The sequence below is a fragment of the Dermacentor silvarum genome, chromosome 3 (genome assembly GCF_013339745.2).
Source record: "Dermacentor silvarum isolate Dsil-2018 chromosome 3, BIME_Dsil_1.4, whole genome shotgun sequence".
NCBI classification, from domain to species: domain Eukaryota; kingdom Metazoa; phylum Arthropoda; class Arachnida; order Ixodida; family Ixodidae; genus Dermacentor; species Dermacentor silvarum.
In genome coordinates this window covers 18,589,550-18,610,915 of record NC_051156.1, presented here as the reverse complement: position 1 = coordinate 18,610,915, position 21,366 = coordinate 18,589,550, and the positions used below count along the sequence as shown (strand labels likewise).

Below are 21,366 nucleotides of genomic sequence, written 5' to 3'. Positions count from 1 at the left end.
TGAAGAACACAAAGACAACAGATTGACGTTTCGGCGGCCAGTACGGGTGCCTTGTTCACAATGACCAAATGCATGGTGATCTTTATTATATATGCGTCGGTAGACGTAAGGCGCTTGCGTACAACTCAGGGAGGGGGCCCCGTGTGCGGTTTATTGTGTTAGTCGTAGATTGTATGCAAAATGATTCGAGAAGCAATCGGGATCATAATTTCTTCTCTCTTTCGATGATGGTAGCCCAATGCCAGTTAATACTGTGACCAGTCTTCTCGTGATGCTCTGCTAGGGCGCTGGAAACCGTGTGTCCTTTGGCTACATCATTGCGGTGCTGCTGTAGCCTTCTTTTAAAGTTTCCCGTCTCGCCTACCTAGCACGCCTGGCAGTCCTGGCAAGGAATTTTGTAGATGACGCCGGGGTATTTTTCTTTTTCGAGGCTGTCTTTGACTCGGACGAGTTGTTGTTTTTAGCTTGCTTAAAGGGACGTGGCAGATTTGTACGTCATAATCTTTGAAAATTCTTGACATTGACTCGCTCGTACCCGTACTGGGCGCCGAAACGTCAGTCTGTTGTTTTTGTGTTCTTCAGTTGGCGAGTGTACGTTTATACAGCCATACATACCTTAAGAGCCCAGTACTTTAAGACAAAGGAGGGCTAAATTTATTTTCAATGTTAGTCAAAATTTTTGCTTGACATATATTGCTAATTCAAGTTTCAATTTGCGCATTCTGATTTCCTCTTTCGTTTTCTGTCCCCTCGTCTGTGCAGGTTTTGCTTGCTTGTGTCTACAAGAACCTTCACGCGTTACCTGCGACAAAAAGCATTTGTGGGCAGCCAGTGCTCTCCTACAAAGACTTGCCTGCTCTGGCTGCGGCAGCAATAATCTTCAAGATCTATGCATGGCCACCTTTGCTGCTATTTGTCACTCTTGTTAGTTACACGTTCTGCATCTTTTCTCATTTTTTAGGTAATAAAGTTTGACTGTGTCCCATGGTGTGAAGTAGATTTCTTGCAGCATTTTAGCTTGCAGTTATGTTTTATGCACTGCACTGCATGAAAAGCTCATCGTATACACTTGGTTAAAAAGTAAAGGTTTCTTCTAATTTATCTTTCAGTGGTGGTAACATGCAATATGCAAGGAATTCATTCAAGGATGGTATGCCGAAGAACTGGCCATTATTTCTGTGTGATGCTCTGCAAGCATATGGTGATCCCTAACAAGGGGCACCCATAAAGCCATAAAGTAAGTTACAATTTGCTTTTAAACGAGGCACGGACATCAGAAGAAAATATTTCTATTGCCGGATAGAGTAGTGCGCAGAGTGCTTTTCCAGATGTGAACCATTCTTTATTTTCAAGAATTCATTGTAGCACAATATTCTGTTTCGTATACTTGTGTAATGCTATTCTGCCAGCTGTAACTTGTACCAGGATGTCATCTCTTCCTGAACCGCAGCATCACTGACAAAAATGTTTCCCTGCTATAAACTATTTCAGTCCGCAGGTGACCCAGCAGGGCAAAGTTTTGTCTACAGTGATATGTTTCATGCAGACGTGACATCCTTGTTTCAGTCAAAGGCGTCACATTGGCATGACATCGGCATACAATACAGATCTTGTTTTATAGACAAAATAATTGTGATCGGTGGTGACAGCAGTTTACAGGCCGGAAAACGCTGTGGCCAACGGTTTAAAAGAAGGAAAACGCTGTCGCTAACAGTCGGCAGACCAAAATCGGTGTTGTGTCGGCCTAGTGTGAATGAGCCTTAAGAAAACTGCTGCGCTAAGCGGCGCAGAAAGGTAATGACTTCGACGGGCGAATCTCGCTTTGGTCTGACGAAACTCACGCCAGCGGGAAACAGAACGCTTTCACGCTTTCGCGGCGCACGTTGCGAGCTCTGCATTCCTGAAGCTGAGCATGTCGAAACTGTACTGGCTGCCCAAGGCACTGCGGAGCCGGAACGAAATGCTCGCACCTTCGCCGAAGCGACTCGGCAGCAGGACACCGCTCTCCAACAGGACGCCAAGGAAACCACCGTCGCCAAATCGCCCACCTTTCGCTGCAGCCCGACCGCTAGTTCACGACATGCCACAGCTTCTGTGAAGACACGTTTCACTTTCGGCTTCTACCGATTCCTATGAAAAAAGGAGAAACCATATCTTTTTATTTGTCTATTGAGCACCTAGAACGGTCACTTGAAAAATTTCCTCCGTGTAATTATGGCACCGCCTAGCTTCGCATCTATTTTACGCCAAAAGAAAGTGGTAGCATTATACGAGTTATACGGTAGTGCAGAGAGCGGTGCAGTTGTTTTCCTAAACCGGGCGGGTGAATCATTATTACCCGAAACGATGTTCGCTGTTCCCGCTTAGGAATGGATCAACTTACCCAGTAGCATCTGTAAATGTTCGCTGTGCCTGCAATAATAGGATTCGCTTATTTTCCAGATCATTCCTTATGTAAAACTTTTTGTTCAACTTGAGTTTGTCAAATATTAGGCATAAGAACACAGCGTTCTACGCCTTTACCGAACATCCACACACAATCCTCTGTATTTCTATTATAAGAAACTCTGTGGCTTTCACATTCTCGCTAATAAAGAGTACAATCATTCACGTAACACTAAAGAAGAGGAACACACACGGAACGCTCGGACAAGTTGCACACACACGGAAGCTTTGCAAGTTGCACATTCCCTGTTTTATTCAATGAACTATGAGAGGAAAGAAAGCCGAGTCACAGCTTGGAGTAGCGTTCTTCGCGAACCACGAGGTCTGGCGTGAGATCGCATGTGGAGCGGCAACCTGCATGTGCGAGTGAGCAAGCCTATTTAGCTGCTGCACGTAATCTCAGCATCAGAGGCGTTAGGGGAAAGCAGAAAAATGATCAAAGAACAGTTGCACCAAAAGAAGGATGTCAGGGTGTAATGCTGTATTGATGCTTTAGTGCACCACATAATTCTTGGCATTGCAAAAGTTTTACTTGAAGGCACTGCACACAGAATAACATTTGTATTCGATCCTCTCTTAAACACACACAAATTAAATATAAATGCCCGCAATAATAAAAGCACAATAAAATACTGGCATACTTATTATGACCAAAACGATGAAGTTGCTACAAAAGAAATTTTTAAATATTTTTATTTATATGCAAACTGCAAGCACAAAAGGGGCCAAGTAGGAGGGGAACAAGTTGTATGCAAAAACTGAAAGCAAATGTACATAAATGCAGCACCCATAGGACACTAAGTTAGTGGGATAATATTCAATATAGGACAATAAGCAAGTGGGCGTGTCACAGCTATGAGCAACCCATTACCAGCAGCTGCTCCTGCTACGTGCGACATGGACGGCCAAAACATCCCACGAGACAATGGATTTCGACAACTATGCACCCTTCTATCTCGGCGACTGCGCAGAAGAGCCTTCACTGTGTGTGAAGTTTTGGACGCCACAGGTGATCATCGAGTGCCGCCTATAGAGGCAACTCGACTCCTCAGCTTGCTCCTAGTGGGCACGGCGGCTGGCCGCCTGTCACAGCTATGACCAACCCATAACTTTACTTAGTGCAGGTTAGTAACAAGCCTTATACAGTGAAATCTAATGATCCCCGCTTCATCCAGCTGACGTACCCCAACAGCTTGGGTTAGTGTTACCCGCATGCACAAAATATAGTGTTGTCGTTGCTGAAACTTTGCGGTGACATAGAATCCAATCCAGGTCCGTCTACCGAACAATTTTTAAAAGAAGGTGTTGAGGGCCAAAAGACTGTATAAAAGATTAGACGCAATAAAGTTGAAACTCAAGAAAGTTGAAACATCAATGTAACTCGTTAAGGAACTGGATGCCAAATTATCCAGTCTAAAAAAAACTGTTGAGGGATTTGGAAAGAAAGTTAGCGAGTTTTGAAGATAGAAGTAGGTAAAACAATCTTCTGGTTTCTGGAATCCCTGAAAGATCGGAAGCAACAGGGAACTCACTTGAATCAATCGTAGTTGAAGACTTGTTTAAAAAATAAACTCGGTGTAGAAGTGAATTTTGTAGAAGTACTGCATAGAATAGGGCGCACGCAGCCAAATAAACCACGACCGGTAATTAGAAAATTCATAGATGACCGGAAGAAAAGAAGTGTACTGAAAAACTGCTTTAAGCTGAAAGGAACTGCTTCTTTAGTGTCAGAGGACTTATCGGCGGCCACTCGGCAAATCCGGAAGAACTTATGGGATCGTGCGTCCGATAACAGGAAAGCAGGCGCCAAGGTGAAACTAACATACGACAAGATCATACGATAGATGTATGAATGGGACAGTCTTCATATGAAAATGATTCCCCGTGGTCGGTGCAGCAGCAGGCTTCATGATAAGCAGTGACGTAAAAGCGAAGTAGCAAAACAGTTTCGATGTCTGAACATAAACGCCCGAAGCTTAGTAAATAAAGCTGTTGACCTAGAATGGCGCACAGGCCACATATGCTAATAATAACAGAAACTTAATAATAATAATAATAATAATAATAATAATAATAATAATAATAATAATAATAATAATAATAATAATAATAATAATAATAATAATAAATAACACCACCGGGCTACAGGATATACCATAACGACCGAGATTCCTGTGGGGGCGGCGCCGCCATTTTGTTTCAAGAATCAATAAGTGTGATGCGATTGCCCGAGATCAGGGGAATCAAATGTTATCGTTTAAGTTTTTCTAGTATAACTCAATGATGTTATGGGTTTTTTTATCGTCAACCAAATCGTTTGATTTAATTTAATTTAATTATGGGGTTTTACGTGCAAAAACCACGATCTGATTATGAGGCATGCCGTAGTGGGGGACTACGGAAATTTGGACCATCTGGAGCTCTTTAACGTGCACCTAAATCTAAGTACACGGGTGTTTTCGCATTTCGCCCCCATCGAAATGCGGCCGCCGTGGCCGGGATTCGATCCCGCGACCTCGTGCTCAGCAGCCCAACACAACCAAATTGTTGTGAAGATCTTGTGGATCAATTGAACGAATTTTTGTGTATGTACAAAACTAAGGCTTGCAACTTATTAATAGGTGGTGATTTTAATTTTGCTATGGTGAATTGGGCAGAAGAGTTTCCAGAGGTCCTCTGAAGTACTTCCGTACCTTTTCCTTAATGTTTTACTGTTCCATGATCTGCCGCCGTTGGTAAAAATGCTCATTCGTATTCTAAACGGCTCTAGCACAATTTTAGACCTTTTTCTTGCTAGCAGAGGCCCATGCCGCTGTAGTCCAGATGTGCAAATATATTGTCACGGGACCGTTACCCAAGCGCATGCAGGAGGACGCAGCGAAAGGAAGACTATGAAGGCGCGCCTCGGCTCCTGTGTGGATTTTGCCATATTGCCTGTCGTACGTGTTCCTTAAAACACATATTTTACGTCTCTTTCATTGTTACATATTGGTGGAGGTGCGGGGTAACGCCACGACAACACAGAACTCCGCAGTGGACTCCTCTTGCGACCGAAGACAATGGCGACGCAGACTGGACTACTGGATAGTCAACGTGAGTCGCCTGCAGTTGCCTCGCCGTCTGCAACACCATCCGTCATCTTAGCGCAAGTTCGTGACCCCGGTACGTTTACCGGAACTGGCAATGTCGACGTAGACGACTGGTTGAGCTGGTACGAACGCGTCAGTGCCTCCAACCGCTGGAACTCCACGTTGATGCTGGCAAACCTTGTATTCTACCTGCAAGGCACAGCTCGCGTGTGGTACGACACGCACGAAGCGGAGCTCACAAGCTGGGACCTTTGCAAGCAGAAGCTTCGGAATCTTTTCGGTCAGCCAGGTGGTCGTCAGCGCGCCGCGAAACAAGAACTCGCCTCTTGAGTGCAGACCACTAGCGAATCCTACATCGCCTACATTCAGGATGTTTTGACCCTTTGTCGGAAGGTCGATGACAAGATGTCGGAATCGGACAAGGTTGGCCACATATTGAAAGGAATTGCTGACGATGCTTTTAATTTACTCGTCTTCAGGAACTGCACCACAGTGGCTGACGTTACTGCAGAGTGTCGGCGGTTTGAGCAAGCGAAGAGTCGCCGCATCCAGTAGAGGTTCGTCCGGTTGCCCAACACCGCCGCTACTTCTTGCGAGGACCCCCCGCTGCCTCACCAAGCTCCTCTAACAGACGACGTGGTGCGCATCATTCGACGCGAGATAGAGGTCGCTTCCCCTACTGCTTTTTATAGCCGCAACCACGAGCCTGGACCAAACATTGCTCTAATTCAAGCGCTTGTGCGCCAGGAGTTGGAGCACGCTGTTGTTATGCCTGTTAGTGCATTCAGTCGTGCGGCCATGGACCCGTTGCCCATTCGATACCGGGAGCCCTCTTATCGCCGATACCCAGCAGAGTGGCGTACACGTGATGACAGGCCGATCTGCTTCAACTGCAGATGGATTGGCCACATTGCTCGCCACTGCCGCAATCGGACGTATCCACCGTATCTGTCCTCCCTGCTCAACATCCGCCAAGTTTCCAGATACCCAACATTTGGGGAGGGCTCTCAAGTGCTTCATAATGACGCAACCTTGCCCTCACGGAGTTCCACCCGTTCACCGTCGCCAAGTAATCGTCGGTCACGCTCCCCACTACTCCGTCGGTCCCCTTCGCCCCATTCCGCTGGACGCTTCTCGGAAAACTAAAACATGCAGCGCCCAGAGGTGCCGCTGCATCGCCTGCCTGACCTGAAAATCCTCTTTTGACTGTGCCCACAACTGGAAACCTTTTGGACGTTGAAGCAGACGGTGTGAAAGTGTCGGTGCTAATTGACACAGGCACACATATATCAGTAATGAGTTCGCACCTTCGTCATTGCCTCCGCAAAGTGCTCTTGCCTGCTACTTCCATCGCCGTACGTGTCGCCGACGGCAGTACACCTCCCGTCGTTGGAATGTGCACCGCCCACGTGAGCATCGCTGGACACAATGCCACAGTTCTGTTCGCCGTTCTGGACCAGTGCGCGTACGAACTAATCCTTGGCAATGACTTCCTCTCGTCCCACTCGTCCCTCATCGATTGTGCCGCTGGTCTACCACAGTTGGAACTCCCTCGGCCCCAAGATGCCGCCGATAAACCACTCCCGCACTTGTGCTCCGTCGAATTTGTTCGGCAGATGCCGAAGGCCTCTACGTAGGTTCCTTTGTCACCTCCGCATGTTTTTACTCCGGGACGGAATACTATACCGTCGCAGTATGTTCCCTGACGGCCCCTAGCTCCTGCTTGTTATTCCGGAACAGTTGTGGCCGACCGTCATTGCTCAACTTCATGACGTACCCATGGCGGGCCACCTCGGCGTTGATCTTACATACGACTGCTCGCGCCGTCGATTTTACTGGCCCGGCATGTATCGGTTGGTGCGCCAGGAGCTTTGCCAACGCCTCAAGAAGCCCACCATTTTCCCTAGTGGTCCCCTTCAACCCTGGAAATCCCGTGTGCGCCTTTCTTCCGCGTCGGTGACGACTTGCTTGGCCCTTTCCCAGTGTCTTACTTAGGGAACAAATGGATCGCCGTCGCAACAGATTACGCTACACGGTACGCGATCACGCGCGCCCTCCCCACAAGCTGCGCAACTGACGTCGCCGACTTCTTGTTGCGCGATGTTATACTTCATCACGGTGCCGCTAAACAACTTCTTACGGAGAGAGGCCCACAGTTCCTCTCAAAAGTAATCGCCGACATTCTTACATCGTGCGCAATCCGGCAAAAGCTCACCACTGCTAATCATCCCCAGACTAATGGCCTCACAAAATGTTTAAATCACACGCTCACGGACATGTTGTCGATGTACGTGTCCCCGCATCATCGCGATTGGGACGGTAACCTTCCATTCGTGACGTTCGCCTACAATTCATCACGCCACAATGTCACCGGTTTTTCCCCATTTTATTTGCTCCTCGGCCGTGATCCAGTTTTACCCATGGATACCCTACTGCCTTCTGATACGTCTATCACAACTGAGTGTGCTCACTACGCCATTGCTCGAGCTGATTACGCCCGCCAGCTTGCTCGCCACTGATTAGCCACATCGCAAGCAAGACAGAAAGCTTTATACGACAGGCATCGCCGGCTCAACCATTTTCCGCCCGGTTCCCTAGTTCTCCTCAGGACTCCAACGCGCCGAGTCTCAGAAAAACTGCTGTCGCCTTACACAGGCCCTTATCATGTTCTTCGACAAGCCTATGAAATTTCACCCCTCCAAACCCCGACATCGTCGACTCGCCGCCCACAATGTGCAATTGTGCACGTTGTACGGCTTAAACCGTATTATGTCCGCGAACCTTAGCCGCCGTCCCCTTGCTACTAGCCTCTCGAGTCCTAGAACCGCACCGAATCGGTGATCTTGCCGCCTCGGGGTTCTGTCACGGGACCCAAGCGAGCGCTCGAGGACGCAGCGAAAGGAAGACGATGAAGGCCCGCCTCGGCTCCTGTGTGGATTTTGCCATATTGCCTGTTGTATGTGTATAGGCACCTGTAAATAAATATTTTACCTCTCGCTTTCCGTGTTACAATATGATGGCATTTCGGACCATAAAACAGAGGGTATAACCAACCAGCTAAGATTTGTCATTAAGTTTGATACAAAGACGAGCATTGTACCTGTGCTTTCGCGTGCTTGCGACGTGGACATTCTAGACACCTTAGGGGATTCTTTTTTCTTATTTTTCAGCACTTTTTGGACAAAATCACTGCATTGTCAGTGAATTGTGGCGCTTCTTCAGGGAACCAGTGGCAAAATGTATTAATAATTTCGTTCCCCATAAGCGCAAGGTACTATACCAATTGAACCCCTGGTAACAACTTGATGAGTGCTAGTTGGTTCATAGTTGCGAAAAGGTATTTCTGAACCCCTGGATGACGAAAGAAATCGTACGCCTAGGACATAAAGTGCAAAAGGCAAGAAAACAACAAAAGTCTAGACTGTCAGTGTCCGGCATGGACAAGATAACTGAGACGCATATAAAGCTAACTGACAGTTTGTATAAAGCGAAAGAAAAATATAAAAGCGGATATTTGAAGAATTTCCGTCTAACGTCACCAGAGAAGTTCTGGCGATACCTTTCGCCCCCCAAAAAGGCCAGTTTTAAGCATATCGAAGTCGGAACTGATAAAGGGGAAATAACAGAAGCATTAAATGATTATTTCTGCTGAATTTATACGTCTGATAATTATGTTATCTCTGATTTCGCCACTTATGACGAAATCATAGCTATCGAAAATGGTTCTATTTCCGGAGAAAGCGTACTGTCTCTTCTTCTTAACGTAGATCCTAAGAAATCGCTAGGGATTGATGCCATACCAAACGCCTTCCTTATAAGGTAGGCTGAATGGTGTGCCAAATAACTGTGCTTGATTTTTAAAGCCTGAATTTCACGTGCTGAACTTACAAACGATTGGAAGCATGCTAAGATCACACCAGTGCCTAAAACCGATGATCATTGACTTGTGTCTTCTTTCAGAGGGCAAAATTTCGCGAACATGTAATATTTAAACATCTTACCGTCTTCGTTGAAAGTAATAACATAATTACCTCCCATCAGCATGGTTTTCGCAAAGGATTCTCAACGGTAGCCCAGCTCGTTGAGACAGTCTATGACCTTGCAGCCATGCAGGTTGATATGCATGGCAAAATATTTATTATATTATTAGGTTTAAAAAAAGCCTTCGATCATTTGAGTGACCAGAAATTACTGCTTAAACTCTAAACAATCCTGAAAAACGACTCTTTATGCGTGGATAGCAGCATACGTTTCCAAGAGAAGCCTGTGTGCAACAGTCGATGGTGTAAACTCAAACTCAGCCCGCGTGACATCAGGTGTTCCACAAGGTTCCATTTTGGGCCATTGTTTTTCCTGTTATTTATCAATGACATCATACAAAATGCATGTGTGAAAATAAAACTTCTGCGGACGATTGCATACTATATCAAGAAATGCGCGGTCCGAGTGATCAAGAATGTTTAAACACCGCGTTAACCGTACTACACACATGGTGTATAAATTGGCAGATGACGATTAATTACAAAAAAATCAGTCGCATTGAGAGTGATGCGGAAAAAAACAACCGTTTTTGTTTACTTACCGCACTGATGGTCATGCTCTGTCAGAGGTATCTAGACATAAATACCTGGGAATAATACTCACATCTGACCTAAAATGGAATGACCATGTCGAGTACATCAAAAATGGGATATGAAAAAGCTCGGGGATCTGAGGAAGAGGCTTGGAAATGCCCCGCGGACATTCCGCGTGGCATTTCTTGCTTCTTCTTGTTTACAAGACATTTATTAGACCGTCGCTAGAATACTCAGCTGTAGTGTGGGATCTTTTTGACGTGTTCAACATAAAAAACTAGAAAGGTTTCAAAGAAGATCTATCCGATTTGTCTTCAATTATCATAGCTGGCAGACGTCACCCTCACTCCTCTTACAAAAAGCGGAACTTGAAGGGCTACAAAGAAGTACGGAAAAGCTGAAATTCTTTTATTTAGCTTTTCATGAAAAATTTTGAATTGATAAGGCATTATATATAAAACCAGCATCTGAATGTGCCGTTTTCTTTTGCCATTCTAAGAAAGTTATAGATTTTCTAAATCGCCCTTATGCGTTCAAAAATTTATTTTTTCCAAGAACAACCTGTGAATTGTCTACCAGCTGATGTTGGAGAATGTGAAACTGTCTATTAATTTATAAATGCACCCAAAAACCGATCCTGATTTTTTTTGTGTTGGTTGTATAATGATGCATTTCATTGTAGATGTTGCAATGTTTTTCCTTGTGTTCAGTTATTTTTGTATTTTCTCACCCTATATTTGTGATGTTATATGTTGCAACTATTTTGCCATCGAAAATTATGTGTGCTCACTTCTGCTTAAGGCCTGGCACCCAGGCTAGCAGTTTGGAATGAATAAATAAAAAAATAAATAAACAATGAAGCAGCTGAAGAAGATGCAATAAGACATAGCCAGGAAAACAAAAATTACATTTCTACGCATATGCGTAAGAACAAGGAGCGTATTAGAAACAGAAAACGAATTTAGCCACATGTTTGATCAACAACATAAGTGCGCTACACCTATGTGTTGCAGGTAAAATGTTCCAATCTGTTACTGTAAGTGAAAAAAAAAATAATAATTGAAAATGTTAGTATTGGTGAGATAGGCGTTAAAGATTCAGCGAGTCGACGCCTTGGTCGGCGTGCTACAAGTGGTTTTAAATACATGTGTGGACCAAGAGAAAAGTTATTGTTTTTCAGCAAGAAAATAAACTTTATTCGGTGAATTTTCTTTCGTAGCTGCAATGTTTGAATGTCATGAGCCAACCAATCCATGTGCGAATGGTATGTCTCCACATTTCGCTGGCTGCAGGGGAATCGGTTGAGCGGTATATTGTAAAAAAATTATCGCGCGGCTTAGCGCTGTTTTATTTCCAAGGTTTCTGTGTTAGTGTTGGTGTAAGGATCCCATAGAATACATGAATATTACAGTTTCGGTCGGATGAGTGAGCTGTTTATGGGGTGTTAGGTGGAGCCTGTTTTAATTTATGTCTCAGGCAGCAATATTTCCGTGAAATCTGGAAAGTAAGTAATCACAGATATCCGTTAAACTAGTCTGCTTAGGCAATGAATTCTTCCACTTGAATTGCATGTGACGTCAAGCTTCCTGAAAAATTCATCGTCTATAACTTTAGTTCTTAGCGCAGAGTTTGATTTATTTGGGCTGCATTTGAGTATTCCTGAATTCTAAAAACAGCTAGGTTTCAGCGCCTGTTTCTGGCTTCCAAATTCTAAGTGTTTCACTGATTGTTCCGGATCGTTACGCTTGCAAAATATAAATAGAATAAAGATAGGGCGTTTAGCAGCAATTGCACGAGAAATGTAGTGTCTCATTCAAGCCGCACGACGCTGTAAGACACACTTCTTACAACTTGTTACTATACTTCTTAGAATTTGGTACTCGCCTATAGCATTTCTCATAACGTGTTGTAATATTAAACTAATCAGCCTGCATACATTATAGAATGTGTGGACAGAGATATTTTTTCTTAGAAAATCTTGTTTTTCAGTGTGCACTTAAAGGGATCCCTGAAACGATAAGAACGATGTTGTACAAACGTGCTGACGTTGTTTGCCAGATTGACGTCAATTGGGCGAGTTATCAGATTGGTTACCCGGATCGCTTCATCGATAACGTTTCCAACTTTAAGGAATATGTTGTAACAGTTGGCATGTTGGTTAATTTGTTTGTCTAAAAAAGTAACAGAAAGAGAATGCACAACGACAATTCATCAAAAGAACAGAATTTATCACTACACTCAAGCACTCCCGGCACACAGCAAGAGCCGTCTGCTTGTTTTGTCTGTTTTCCGTGTTGGCGCGAGCTGCGCGGTCAGTGTTGATCTCGACCTTTCGTTTCGCGGACACCATGGATCGCCCTTAATACGTTGTAGGCAGCAAATCTAGCGATCGGCGACATCGTGTCCCTCTGCAAGGCAACATGCGAGCGGAGTGGCTGCAGCGCATAGGGCTGTCGGTATGCGACCGGCGCCAGCATCTACGCGTTGCGGCCTTCGCTTCATGCCGCATGATTACAACCACAATAGAGAGTATTAGCGTGTCCGGTATTCGGGTAAACACAAGCGAAAACGGATTGGGCGTTTTACCGCTTGAGCGGAGGTGCAAAGGTGAACGGCATGTATAGTGCCCAGCCACCTGGTTGCACAGAGCTCGACCAGACAAGCACAGAGCAAATATAGCCGTAACCAAGTGCATTCTACTTTGCTGCTGGTGTAAATTTTCGGCAGGAGCGTAATCATGAACGCGTCTTTTTAAATGTTTAAAATGTTTTACACTTGGTTATAGGATTCGTAGCTCTGTGTTTGGCTGGGTAAACCTCTGCGCTACCAGGTGGCTGCACCGAGCAGGCCGCTCACGTTTACGCTAACGTCTCTTGATCACAGCGCTACGAAGGGGCTTCAGTTTACGCCTCCGCCCATCCGTCAAAATGCCATACTCGCCTGTGGCTACCGGAATACCGGACAAGCTCGGCGCTGTGACAGAACGCTCGCAACGCACTCTGCTTGGATAGCTCTCGCGGGCGATAGACGGCCAGGCAGCCGGCGGATAGGTTGGAGACCGAGACTTCGCGCGTTGTCTGCAAGAGAACCTAAAGTAGATAGTACGACGTCGCTTCATGGCGCAGAGCCAGTGAAGGCGGAGCTTAGCCCCTATCACTCTGCAAACGAGTTGAGGAGACAAAGCATGGATAGGGAGGAGACAAATGTGTAATTGTCCGTAGTTCTCTTAATATGAGACGCTTCACTTAAATTGGGGGATTAATGTTTTACTGTAGCTTACGCCTATACATAATTTGTACGAACCATTTCAGAGACCCTTTAAGCTGAATAGTAAATGCAGCGCAGCAGAGATAAACGGAATCGAAACCTCACCAGCACACGGCAGTGTCTTTCTGACAGTGCACAATGACTGGAAGAAGTCGCGGTTTCGCCCGAAAGGTGAAGCATCGATGAGCAGACATCTATACGAAGTAAGAACAGTAGTTTTATCAGCCGTGTAAACTTGTAGACATTCGCTTACTAACAAAATTAGCAAGCATAGTTTCACGCGCGCAAAAGCAAACATGAACATATTGTTACGATGCGGAAGTCACAGATAAAGATGTATTTAGAATGTATACAAGAGCGGCAACGACACATAAACAAGATGGCTGTCGAGGCCGATTCCACCTCCACGTGTCAAATCGTTTTCTTCTTACTGGCGCCACTCTCGATTGCCTCGTAACATAACCCCCGCCTGTAAAGGCGTCGTCGCGGCGCTAACTAGAAGGGAACTTGCGGCAAAGTAAGGCTTCAGCCGAGACACATGCACAACGTCAGCGGGTACAGGTGAGTGATCTCGTAGTTTTAAGTCCATCAGTGTAGACATATGGGCTTGTTGGTGTAACATGTTTGCAGATTTTCTTCTTGTAGCGCAAAAACACGCGGACGTAGAAGAGGAACGGAGACACACACAGGCGCTAACTTCCAACAACGATTTATTTCCGGGACGGTCACCACTTTTGTACCCTCAATTTTTCCTTTCATTCCCCACTTGCTTCACAGGCACGTGTCTGCTCAAACGGTACATGATAGTCAAATATTCTAAGATACTTGCAGGATAAGGCAAGATAACAAAGCACATGGTAAAATGATACAATGACACTTGCATAATAGCAATGGAGAACTATCATGTTTAACGAACGCGCAGGAATTCCAACTCTTTCGTGGATAATGACAAGACGATTTGCTAACACAGGTATCACCGAACTTTTCAATGTGAGCACTTTCAATGATTAGACGAGTTAGTTCGAATTTGCTTCTCCCGATAATGACAGTATCTTCAAAGCGGGGCATCCGCTTTGTGATCCGCACTGGTGACAATTACTTGCGAGGAAGCCATCCGCCACAGGCTTGTTAACATTATTGGCATGTTCTCTAAGCCTATCGTTGACGCATCTGCCGGTTTGTCCGATATAACTCCTTCCACATTGCAAAGGTATTCTGTAAATAACACATTTCCTGCAGTTAACGTACCTTTTTCTATGCTGCTTTTCGCACGCGTCCTTTTTTGTATCATATGGTCTTGTTTTTGCACACAGGCTGATAAGCTTATTTGGAGCTGAGAACACAACGTCAACCTTCCCCCGACGTCCTATCTTCTTCAGGTTATGTTATAGGCGGTGAATGTATGGAATTACGGCGAAATTTTTCTTTTTACCGGACTCGGCGCTAGCTGTCGTCAAGGAACAATGCTCTCTTGACTGCGTTGCTCTGACGCACTAAAACGCACTAGCTGTTGTTGAAAACTGGAGGACGTCAAATGAGGGCATGATTTCTTCAGAGCATTACTCAAACACATTTTTGCTATGCCTCTTTTAATAAGCTTAGAATGAGCAGAAATGTATGATAAAAGAGCTTTGTTAGCTCTAGGTTGATAACACCAGCAGATGTGATCGTCAAACAGCAAAAATTTTAGATCGAGAGCGCGAATATTCCTATCTATTGGCATTTCGAAGGTAACATCAAGGGGACTAAGACATTCAGAGATTATGCTTGTAACACCCTCACATTCTTTTTGGAAACACTGAGTGGTGCAGTCAAGAAACAAAAGAAAATCATCAACATAACGGAACGCTCTGCAGACTTACGTTTCCCTGAGTCTCTCAACCAACACTCTGTCTAGTTTTGCAACTTATAGGTTAGTCAGAACAGGTACCAAACAAGACCCGATACATATTCCTTGCTTCTGTAAAAACGGAACATTATCCCACAGGATAAACGTTCAAGTCAAGTATTGCTTTAGTAGTGCTAAAAACCTTTGAACAGAAGTTGCGGCTTCATTGCGAAACCCCACTGCACCATATTCATCTATGCTTTCTTCAACGCAGGTTAACAGGTCAGTCTGAGGAATAGAGTAATAAAGGTCTTTTATGTCAGTGGAGAATGCATTGAGCCTCTTGTCAGAATGCGCTTTTGCGAACTCTAAAACTTCATCTGAACTCTTCACAAGGAAGGGGTCGTGAATGTCGAGAAGAGTTAGTGATTTTAGCAGGTACGCAGCTATTTCCTTCTGCCATGTCCCTTTATCAGACACAATTACCCTAAAAGGGATGTTATTTTTGTGCGTCTTCACGCTAAAAAATACGTTTAAACTCTTGCCTCTGTTCTTCTCAATGTTTTTTACAACCTTGTCTAGGTTCATTTTTTTGCACATTTCAATCGCTTTAGCTTGGACCTTAGCCAAACAGACCCCTTTATGTTGCCTAAGTACACCCGAGATGACTACTTTAGCTTTTGAGAAGAAGGACCCATCGGTCATGACCGCAAATCCAGCCTCCTTTTTGGCAGGCACTTCACACAACGATTTATCTACTAAGTACGAGGCTACGAGACGTACAGAAATTTTTGACGGTTGAGGCTTACAGTGTTTTAGAACGTCGACGCCTTGGGAGGTCACTCTGCCGGCTTCGTCCTCCGACGCGTGCGAAAAGCAGCATAGAAAAAGGTACGTTAACTGCAGGAAATGTGTTATTTACAGAATACCTTTGCAATGTGGAAGGAGTTATATCGGACAAACCGGCAGATGCGTCAACGATAGGCTTAGAGAACATGCCAATAATGTTAACAAGCCTGTGGCGGATGACTTCCTCGCAAGTAATTGTCACCAGTGCGGATCACAAAGCGGATGCCCCGCTTTGAAGATACTGTCATTATCGGGAGAAGCAAATTCGAACTAACTCGTCTAATCATTGAAAGTGCTCACATTGAAAAGTTCGGTGATACCTGTGTTAGCAAATCGTCTTGTCACTATCCACGAAAGAGTTGGAATTCCTGCGCGTTCGTTAAACATGATAGTTCTCCATTGCTATTCTGCAAGTGTCATTGTATCATTTTACCATGTGCTTTGTTATCTTGCCTTATCCTGCAAGTATCTTAAAATATTTGACTATCATGTACCGTTTGAGCAGACACGTGGCTGTGAAGCAAGTGGGGAATGAAAGGAAAAATTGAGGGTACAAAAGTGGTGACCGTCCCGGAAATAAATCGTTGTTGGAAGTTAGCGCCTGTGTGTGTCTCCGTTCTTCTTCTACGTCCGCGTGTTTTTTCGCTACAAGAACAAAATCTGCAAACTCGTAGTTAACATCGCCAAGCTGACGAAATATCGTGTAGGGCCCTGTGTAGCACGGCAACAGCTTTTCAGACAAGCCGATGCGGCGACGTAGGACAACGGAGCCAGGAGGAAAATGAACGTCCCGATGTGAGCTGTCGTACCGGAACTCCTGCGCGGCTTGAGACCCAGTGAGCCAGGAGCTGGCAATCTGGCGTGCTGCGTGCGCCCGGGCGAAGACTTCTTGAGCATATTCAGTTGGAGTGTGCGTCGAGGAAGGAAGCAATGTGTCAAATGGCAGAGTAGGATGGCGGCGGAATAGAAGGTAAATTGGTGAAAAGCCAGCGGTGTCATGACGGGACGAATTATAAGTGAAGCTGACGTGCTGTGTATAGAGGGTAACGTGCTGTCCCACTCACGGCCGTCGTCAAAGACGTACATAGAAAGTGTATCTATCAAAGTGCGATTGAGCTTCTTCGTGAGTCCGCTTGTCTGGGGGTGGTAGGCGGTGGAAAGCTTGTGCTTAGCAGAACAGGAAAGAAGGAAGTCTTCAACGACGCGGGACAAGAAGGCGCGGCCGCGATTAGTGAGGAGCGGCCGGGGTGCGCCGTGATGGAGGATGACGTCATGTAAAAAGAAATCCGCCACCTCAGTTGCACAGCTTGTGGGCAAAGCTCGCGTGATCGCGTACCGGGTCGCATAGTCATTCGCGACAATGACCCACTTATTTCCAGATGTCGACGTCGAAAAAGGGCCAAGAAGATCAGACCAACGCGAATGAATGGCTTTGAGGGCACATCAATGAGGTGAAGACGTCCTGCGGGAAGCACAGCAGGTTTTTTGCGGCGCTGACAGAGCACCGCAAAAAACCTGCTGTACGTGGTCGCAAGTACGAGAAACGCCGAGGTGGCCTGCAATAGGGATGCCATGCAACTGCTCAAGCACAGATGTCCGGAGATAGCGCGGGACGAGTAAAAATTCTGATCCTTCACGACGTAAGCTGCGACGGTAGAGAGCATCGCCGTGGAGTACGAACATGTGCAGCATGGGCTCCGAGTGTACAGAATGAAGACGATCGATGAACCAGTCATTGTTCAATGCGAATGTCACGCAGATCATAGATGGCTAGGACGCAAGCGTCGCTTTCATGCGGATCATTTTAGGGTGGTCGACAGGATGACGGGAGAGGAAGTCGGCGTCCTTGTGCAGGCGGCGTGACTTGTATAAAACAGCAAATGAATATTCTTGGAGCCGTTGCGCCCATCTTCCCGGTCGTCCAGTGGAGTCTTTAAGCGAAGATAGCCAGTACAAATCGTGGTGATCAGTAACCACGCAAGATATGCGGCCGTGAAAGTAGGGGCGTAATTTGGCTACTAACACCAGGCACTCCCGTCCAGTAATTGAAAAATTCCTTTCGGTGGGTGACAGGAGGCGGCTGGGGTATGAAATCATGTGCTCTGCGTTGCGCTGCCATTGAACGAGTACAGCCCCAATTCTATGGCCACTGGCATCCGTGTGAAGTTCAGTGGGAGCAGATTGATCATAATGAGCCAGTAATGGGGGAGCCGTGAGTAAGCCTACGAGGGTGAATAGGGCTTTGGTCTGTGCAAGGCCTCATGTGAAAGCAACGTCTTTCTTAAGTAAGTTGGTAAGTCGGCGAGCGCTGTCGGCGAAATTCTTGATGAAGCAATGGAAGTACGAGCATAGTCCGACAAAGTTTCTTACGTCTGCGGTGGAAGATGGAACCGGAAAGTTCTGGACAGCACGAATTTTTTCAGGGTCGGGTTGAATGGCACCAGCACTGAGGAGACGGCCAAGAACAGTAATTTGACGACATCCAAAGTGGCACTTGGATGAGTTCAATTGCAGGCCGGCGCGTCAAAAAACAGCAAGAATGGCCCACAGACGTAATAGATGACTCGCGAGACTCACATCGTCTAGGATTAGAGCACTGCACGGGCCCGTTTTTACATTGGGCGGCCCGCCCGAGCCCGATCGAAACTTTTATGGCGAGACCCGGGCCCGGCCCGGGCCCGGAAATAATCTACGTTACCCGCCCGGCCCGGCCCGCCACCCCTTTACCTTAAGCCCGAGCCCGGCCCGAGCCCGACTCGAAACCGGCCCGAACCCGGCCCGAGACCGAAAAATACATGTTTTTTAGAGTTAAGAAGCCCGAGAATAACTCGCAAAAAGCCCGAGCCCGGCCCGGGCCCGCGTCAAAAAACCCGAGCCCGGCCCGGGCCCGGGTCAAAAAGCACACGCCGTGCCCGAGCCCGGCCCGAGCCCGTGAAAAAACTGCTCTACCCGGCCCGGCCCGGCCCACGGGCCGGGCCGGGCCCGGGCTTTCGGGTAAGCCTGAGCCCGTGCAGTGCTCTAGTCTAGGTATACAGACATGTAGACCATTTATAGCAGCGAAGTAAGTAGTCCATCATTCTTTCGAAAGTTGCCGGGGCATTACAAAGACCGAATGGCATAACCTTGAATTGGTAGAGGCTGTCAGGTGTTATGAAGGCAGTTTTCTCGCAGTACATGTTACCTACCGAGATTTGCCAAAAGCCTGATCGAAGGTCTATGAATGAAAACACTTGGCTCCTGGCAAGCAGTCCAAAGCGTCATCAATACACGGCAAGGAGTAAACATCCTTGCACGAGATTTTGTTGAGGTGTGGGTAATGGACACAAAAGCGCCAACTGCCGTCCTTCTTCTTGACCAGGACAACAGGGGACGCCCGCGGACTGCAAGATGGCTGGATAACGCCTTTAGTCAACATCATATCAACTTCTCGTTGTACCACTTGTCGTTCCGCATGCGAAACACAGTACGGCCGGCGCCGTGTCGGATTGGCGTCGCTGGTGTAAATACGATGGGTGACCACGGATGTCTGAGCTAAAGGGCTGTCGTCAAGTCAGAAATGTCGCTATAGGTTTCCGAGAGACGGCGGAGGTCAGCAGCTTGTGCAGGAAGGTCAGGTGCAATCATCTTGCTAAGTTTGTCTGTGACTAGAGTAGGTGAATCGGAGGTTCCTCTAGAGGGCGACGGAATCGCTGTGTCAAAAGCCAATATCTCGCAATCGTTGACAGGCAAAATGTCTCCCAAAAACATGCCCCTGGAAACAATTTGATGCGAGCAGTTAAAGTTAAGCAGAGGTAGCGAAGTGTGCTTGACTGTAATAGTGAGCACGGCCTGGGGAACGGCCCAATTCTTTTCAAGCAGTATGTCAGTGGTGATACATAGCACATAGATGCCGTCAGAAAAGAGTGCGAACGACATAGAGTGACGTAGGTAGTGGCTTGAGGTGACAGGCTGATGTCTTCGGGAGAGCATAACCGTGGTGGTATGAGTGGGGCAGCTGAATGACACTACACGCGCAGTCGAAGAGGGCTGAATGGGACGACAAAAAGTCTAAGCCGAGTATAACGTCGTAGGGGCATTGTTACAAAACGGCAACACAGTGGTTAGGCGCCCCGCGATGCCAATGCGAGCAGTGCACATACCGAGCACGCTAGGCGTTCTTCCGTCGGCGACGCAGAGGGCGTGTGAACTTTGTTCAGGCGTCGGCGCAACTGGTCACTTATCTCAGATATGTGCGCGCCAGTGTCGATGAGTGCTGGGACACTGACACCATCGACTACAACGTCCATCAAGTTCTGTTTGGTCGGCAAAGTGATCAGAGGGTTCTGCAGTCGAGTCGTCAATGCAGCATCACCTGCGGGAACCGCATGGCTTAGTTTTCTCGAATTATCTGATATACAAGTCCTCTCGTCAGGGTGCTGTTAGCAGAGTGCTCTGTGCGTCAGAAAGGACTTGCCATCTTATCAAATTCACTCAAGTGATTCAGACTTTCCGGAATTCGTCGCATGTAAAGTATCCGTTGGTAAGCTGAGCATAACAGTGACTAATCTATATCTACAACCTTCAGGCCGTATCTCAGTAGAAACGCTAGTGGATATCTTTAAAATAGCTCACTCTAATTTTTTTATATGTGGAGACTTCAATGCACACAACATTATATGGGGCAGTAATCGCTATGATGCACGTGGTAACGCTATTGAGTGCGCCATAGACAAATGCAACTTGACTGTTTTAAACGATGGATCGGCAACATTTCTTCGCGGATATAATTATTCAAGCTGCATAGATGTTACCCTGTGTTCCCAAGATCTAGTGAATGGTGTGGGATGGACAACAGACGTGGAAACGCGCGGAAGTGACCATTTTCCTATCCTTGTAAATCACCCTAGCATGCACAATAATATCAGGCGTTACAGGAGACTAACCAACTGGAAAGCTTTTCGGTACCGCCTAACGGATCAAATTAGTCAACAGACAACTGTTGAAAATTTTACTGAATTTTTGCAGGATAATGTTAACATATGCACAAAGAAGGTCCCAATTCCAAGAGATTATGCTGCAGTTGACGGAGAGTATGAACACCTAAGAGCCATCAGACGCCGATCCGAAAGAGCCTACCGACGGAGCGGAAGTTTAGAAGCATACAAGAACGCTCAGAAAATTCACAATGTAATGCGCAGACGCATGGAAAATTTAGGCAAACGGCACTGGCGCAATTTCTGCAGCACGCTGTCTCCTCACACGTCTGTCCCAAGAATTTTTCTAGTAATTCGCTCTTTAAGCGGCCCTGTAACACAGAGCTTCCCATTTCGTGCTC

The 21,366-nt window shown here is 46.3% G+C and overlaps 1 protein-coding gene across 2 annotated transcripts in view; it reads right to left on the bottom strand.

Annotated features, from left to right (window-relative positions):
- Positions 1-2,672: 2,672 nt before the first annotated feature.
- The window catches only part of LOC119445358 (2-Hydroxyacid oxidase 1), a 56,038-nt gene continuing 37,344 nt past the window's right edge, over positions 2,673-21,366 (bottom strand). For both annotated transcript variants that reach the window (XM_049663225.1, XM_037709668.2), the window contains one exon: positions 2,673-2,799. In XM_049663225.1, coding sequence (XP_049519182.1) covers positions 2,701-2,799 — 99 coding nt within the window. In that variant the 3' untranslated portion in view covers positions 2,673-2,700. The remainder of the gene's footprint in view (positions 2,800-21,366) is intronic.